The following is a 5,838-nucleotide window of genomic DNA, read 5'->3' on the forward strand; positions in this document are numbered from 1 at the left end:
AAAGAAACCTCCACACACTGTTGGCAGTTATGTAAACTAGTGCAGCCACTGTGGAAGACAGTGTGGAGGTTCCTCAAAAAGTTAAAAATAGGATTACCTATGATTCAGCAATTGCACTATTGGGTATTTACCCCCAAAATACAAAAACACTAACTCAAAGGAATACATGCACCCTTATGTTTGTTGCTGCATTATTTACAATAGCCAAACTGTGGAAGCACGTGTCCGTTGATCGATGAATGGATAAAGAAGTGTGATATGTGTACATATACTGAAATATATATACATATATATAATGGAATATTATTCAGCCATTAAAATGTGGAAATCTTGCCATTCACAATGACATGGATGGAGCTAGAGAGCATAATGCTAAGTAATGTAAGTCAGAGAAAAACAAATACCATAAGAGTTCATTCATATGTGGCATTTAAGAAACAAAACAAATGAACAAAGGAAAAGACAGAGAGAGAGAGAGAGAGAGAGAACTCAAGAAACAGACCCTTAACTATAGAGAACAAACTGATGGTTGCCAGAGGGGAAGTGGGTCCGGGGGATGGATGAAATAGGTGAAGGGGATGAAGGGTACACTTATCATATCGTGATGAGCACGCAATACTGTTTAGAATTATTGAATCACGGGATCCCTGGGTGGCGCAGCGGTTTGGCGCCTGCCTTTGGCCCAGGGCGCGATCCTGGAGACCCGGGATCGAATCCCACGTCGGGCTCCCGGTGCATGGAGCCTGCTTCTCCCTCTGCCTGTGTCTCTGCCTCTCTCTCTCTGTGTGTGACTATCATAAATAAATAAAAATTTTAAAAAAATTAAAAAAAAGAAAAAAAGAATTATTGAATCACTATATTGCACATCTGAAACTAATATAACACTGTGTGCTAACTATACTGGAATTAAAATTAAAAACTTACATTGGGGATGCCTGGGTGGCTCAGTTGGTTAAGCATCTGCCTTCAGCTCAGGTGATGATCCCAGAGTCCTGGGACCGAGCCTGTCTGTGTCGGGCTCCCTGTTCAGCAGGGAGTCTGCTTGTCCCTCTCCCTCTGCGTGCCACTCTGCCTACTTGTGCTCTCTCTAGGTGAAATAAATAAAATCTTAAAAAAAAAAAAAAAAAACTTGTATTTAATCCTCCCTCTTTACAGCATTAATGGAATACACATAATTCATCCCATTTTTATAGATGAGAAAACTTAGGTGTAGAAAATCTAAGTGATGTTCTTCAGAGCAGACAGCTAGTGAAGTTAGCAGCACCCCACCCCACCCCAGCAGTCTGACCTGGAGCACATGCTCTTACCCACTGTACCTTCCACCCTAGCTGTTTCTTTCAGAGCTTCCTCTTCCTTTGCTCATTCCTCAAGTGTCTGTGTTCCTGAGTCCAGTCCTCAACTCTTAGCTCATCTTACTGTATTGCCCCTCTGGTGACATGAGACTTCCACTGAAACGTCTATACTGATGAATCCTATAGCTGCCCCGATAGTTGCTTATCCAATAGCACTTACCCTTCCACTTTCTTCCTTATTAGTAGATGCCTCTATGAGCTTCAGGGGAGGCTAGACCCAGCTGCAATCTTGGCCCCAGAGAGTGAAGCATGAGTGGTTTAAACCAAACTTTCTAGAGACTGATTTAAGCACTGGGGGACAGTCAACTGAGAGACTTTTGTAAAAAGTTATCTTAGCTCTCTCTTTTTTTTTTTAATTAAAAAAATTTTTTTAATATTTATTTATTTTTTTATTGGAGTTCAATTTGCCAACATATAGCATAACACCCAGTGCTCATCCCACCAAGTGCCCCCCTTAAGTGCCCATCACCCAGTCACCCCAACCCCCCATCTTAGCTCTTAAACACAATATTCATTAACTGATCATTTGTCTTCTCTCACACAGTTGTGTCTGCCTATGTCTAGAATTAAGGTAGCCATCTTGGAGACCTTAAAATTTTCAGGAATGTGAAGGGCTCTTGAGAACAAAATGTTTGAGAACTATTGCCTAGTCAGTGCCAGCATCATCCCTCAACAGGATTTATTTGAACAATTTCTGAATGGTTCTTCTGCTGCTGATTTGTCCATGGCCAATCCCAATAAACCCACTCCCTACCTTGCTTCCAAGGTGATCTTACTAAATGCTAATCAGATCCCTGTTTAATCCTTCAATGGCTCCCTGTTTCTTTCAGTTTAGCATCTAACACCCTACTTATCTCATTTAATTTCTTTCTCTCCCTTCACACATATCGTTCACCCCCAGCCATTCACAGTTAATTGCAGTTTCCAGTCAGAAATGATACTGGTTGTTTCTATGCCTTCCCACCTGCTCTTTTTTGTTTTTTTGTTTTTTGTTTTTGGCTTTGGACCAGAGGACATTTATACTTCAGTGAATTGGTTACATAGGTGATGGAAAAACTAAGAAGTCAATAGGGATGGTGAGGCAACCAGAGATGAGCAACAATAGCAAGCCACTACCAATAGCAAGTCTTAGGGCTGGAGGAATAAGAGGAGGAAGTGGTGTCACCAGATCCCATGGGTCAGGGTTACCCAGGGAAATCTTTTTTTTTTTTTTTTAATTTATTTATGATAGTCACACAGAGAGAGAGAGAGAGAGAGAGAGAGAGAGGCAGAGACACAGGCAGAGGGAGAAGCAGGCTCCATGCACCGGGAGCCCGACGTGGGATTCGATCCCGGGTCTCCAGGATCGCGCCCTGGGCCAAAGGCAGGCGCCAAACCGCTGCGCCACCCAGGGATCCCTACCCAGGGAAATCTTGAACCATGGTAGATCTGGGACCATGCAAGACCCAAGCCTTGGCAATGGTGCCTTCCAAAGTTAGGGTTCCCCACCTGCTCTTAAGTCAGACCTGTCACACACTATCCTCTCATTCTCTAGCTAGCTAACTCCTACCTGTCCTTTAAAATTCAGCTCCTGGGTGATTTTCTACAGGAAGCTGTCTCTGGGCCCACAGTATAATTTACCTGTCCCTCTTTTGTGCTTGCAAAGCACCATTTACCAAAGTGATCATCAGAAAGTACCGTGACCACTGGTTTGTCCAGTTTTCCCACTTGATAATAAACTCTTTGAGGGTTGATGTGGCATCTCTTTATATTGCTTGAGCCCAGGACAGTTTCTGACTACAGTGTTGGGAGCTATTGTATGTCCTCAGAAAATGTTCTGTGAATACATTTTTTTTTTAATTTTTTTTTTATTATTATTTATGATACACACAGAGAGAGAGAGGCAGGGGGAGAAGCAGGCTCCATGCACCGGGAGCCCGACGTGGGATTCGATCCCGGGTCTCCAGGATCGCGCCCTGGGCCAAAGGCAGGCGCCAAACCGCTGCGCCACCCAGAGACCCCCTGTTCTGTGAATACATTAATGAACTCTAACATAATTTGCTTCTGGGATGTTTCGTTTTCTGAAGCCTTTACTTTCCTTTTTCTGTGTTCAAGGCCTGGACTGTTCAGGACCTTTTGCTTCACACCTCTTTTCCAGTGTCTTCTGTGGGGCTTGAGAGGAAATGTTATGTGGCCTCTTAACCGCATCTTAATACCTGGGGGTGTATAGCAATGCTTTCTGGGGTCCCAGCCTTATGGTCCCCTTCAAACTCTGCTTCCTGGAGTGGAGGCCTCAGTGGTTTCTTCCTGAGTCTCATGCTTGGAATACTGAAATTTAATTTTATCAAATCACCTTCTAAAAGAAGCCAGAAAAAAATGTTTTCCTGTTTTGTCAGTCTTCTACCTTTTGTGCTTTTTCAGACCTTTTTTCTTTCACTTTGGATAAAAATAATAGGTAGCAAAGGCTTAGTGTTTCGGAATCCCTTCTTTGCTTTTAGATACGACCATTAATATTAGTGCCTTGCCTTGTGTTTGCAACAGTCTGTATATGCACAAGTACTAAGAAAAGCTTTTAGAGAGTAGGAAGACAATGAGCATGGTATAAAGATGAATAAAGTAGATACTTTATTGAGATAAAAATCACATACCACAGCATTCAATCACTTAATGCGTACAAATCCGTGGTTTTTAGTATATTCACAGATGTGTGCAACCATCACCGTAATTAAACATTTGCATCGGGGATCCCTGGGTGGCTCAGTGGTTTAGCGCCTGCCTTCAGGCCAGGGCAAGATCCTGAAGTCCCAGGATGGAGTCCCACATCGAGCTCTCTGCATGGAGCCTGCTTCTTCCTCTGCCCATGTCTCTGCCTCTCTCTGTGTATCTCTCACGAATAAATAAATAAAATCTTAAAAAAAAAAGTTTGCATCACCTCCAAAAGACACCTTGTACTCTTTATTTATCTTTTTTTTTTTTTTTCCCAGCAAAAGTGGCTCAACTTTATTACAGGGAAGCTAGGGAGGAGCGGGGCAAGTGAGGGTCTCTGTCAGGAACTGCCATCGCTGAGCAAGACTGCCAGGCCCCACGTCTATTTGGAAGGCAGGAGAAGATCAGTGTCCTGCTCCCTTTGGTCCATCATGGGCCCAAGGGACCAGGCCCTCACTACTTGGGGCTGAGGTAGGAAACAGTCTTTCCTGTTTTCTCCAGGGTCTCCAGCAGGAGGATGTCCACGCTGTGCTCAGAGTTGATGCAGACCTTCTTGTTGGGCAGGTCAATGTCAAACTCAACTCCTCCCAGCTTGTTGAGCACCCGACTGACCGTGTTAGAGCATCCTTCACAGGTCATGTCCACAGAGAACTCGTGCTTCGGCATGACTGTGGGGATGGCTGGTGGTGGTGGCAGTGGTGGCGGCAGCGACGCTTCTCACCTTGTACCCTTTTTTTTTCACCTTGTACCCTTTAGCTAACAGCACCCCCCCCCCCCAACTGCCTGCCTCCCTCCTTTGCCCCCATCAGCCTTAATACTACAAATCTACTTTCTGTCTCTATAGGCTGTCCTGTTCTGGACTTTCATTGGAGTAGAATCATAGGATAGCATAGAATCTGGAGGGCTGGCTTCTTTCACTTTGCATAATGCTGTCAAAGTCCATCCATGTTCTAGCATGTGTCAGCAGTACTCCATTGTGTCGGGCAGTCCTTTCAAACACCAGAACTGGACAGGCCCAGCACTGCCACTGGAGCCATCAGAGCCAACCCATCTGTTTCACTTCGGTGAGGTTTTCATCTGCAGTGGTTCCTTGCTGGCCATCTCACTGGTGCCTGCTGTGTATGCCTCTTCACCTAAGCAACCACTATCAGCTGGCATTGAGCCTTTCGTGAAGACTGGAAACTAAAAAAATCAGAATTATAGACTGAATCCTCCAAACCGTTTTATGACTTTGAGCAACAGATGTCATAAGAAAACCGCCTCAGACTGTTTCTTCATAAGTTCTAGTAGATTTCCTAAGTATATCCAGCAGGAAAGTCCAGGCTAGGAATAGGCCTAGAGCTTATATGAATGTAGTGGTTATTAATTTAGTCGTTCTCAGTGTGTTCCCTCAAACGGGTAACATCAGCAGCACGTGGGAAACTTGAGAGAAATGCAGATTCTCAGGCAGAGCCTGGATTCGCTGAATCAGACATTTGAGGAGTGGGGCCTAGTAAATCTGTGTTTCAACAAGCCTCCAGGTGATCGTGATCCACACTGAAGTTTGAGAACCACCGATTCATTAACTGGTATACTACTGTCGGCATTGGCAGATGAATGCAAATTACTGACGCATACTCTGTTTTGTATCAGGTGTATATACCTGATAGATGACGGAGAACACCATTTGTGGACTAAAAGGCAGATTGTGATATATATCTGCTGAATTTCTCTGCATTGATATGACAGCTGATTATTCCCCATCTCCTCCGTTTCCTTTTAAACATGTTTTGATAAAAAATGTACTTTAAAAAATCCTAAT

At 44.0% G+C, this 5,838-nt stretch overlaps 1 protein-coding gene across 1 annotated transcript; it reads right to left on the reverse strand.

The window, feature by feature from the left end:
• Positions 1 to 4,478: 4,478 nt before the first annotated feature.
• On the reverse strand, positions 4,479 to 4,705 carry LOC112642698 (copper transport protein ATOX1-like). The gene has a single exon (XM_035702226.2). The coding sequence runs from the start codon at positions 4,701 to 4,703 to the stop codon at positions 4,494 to 4,496; it is 210 nt and encodes a 69-aa protein (XP_035558119.1). The 5' UTR covers positions 4,704 to 4,705; the 3' UTR covers positions 4,479 to 4,493.
• Between the last annotated feature and the right edge of the window lie 1,133 nt (positions 4,706 to 5,838).

The sequence above is a fragment of the Canis lupus genome, chromosome 19 (genome assembly GCF_003254725.2).
Source record: "Canis lupus dingo isolate Sandy chromosome 19, ASM325472v2, whole genome shotgun sequence".
NCBI classification, from domain to species: Eukaryota; Metazoa; Chordata; class Mammalia; order Carnivora; family Canidae; genus Canis; species Canis lupus.

Coding starts and splice junctions, on each gene's coding strand:
- LOC112642698 (XM_035702226.2), bottom strand. CDS start 4,703: ATGCCGAAGCACGAGTTCTCTGTGGACATGACCTGTGAAGGATGCTCT.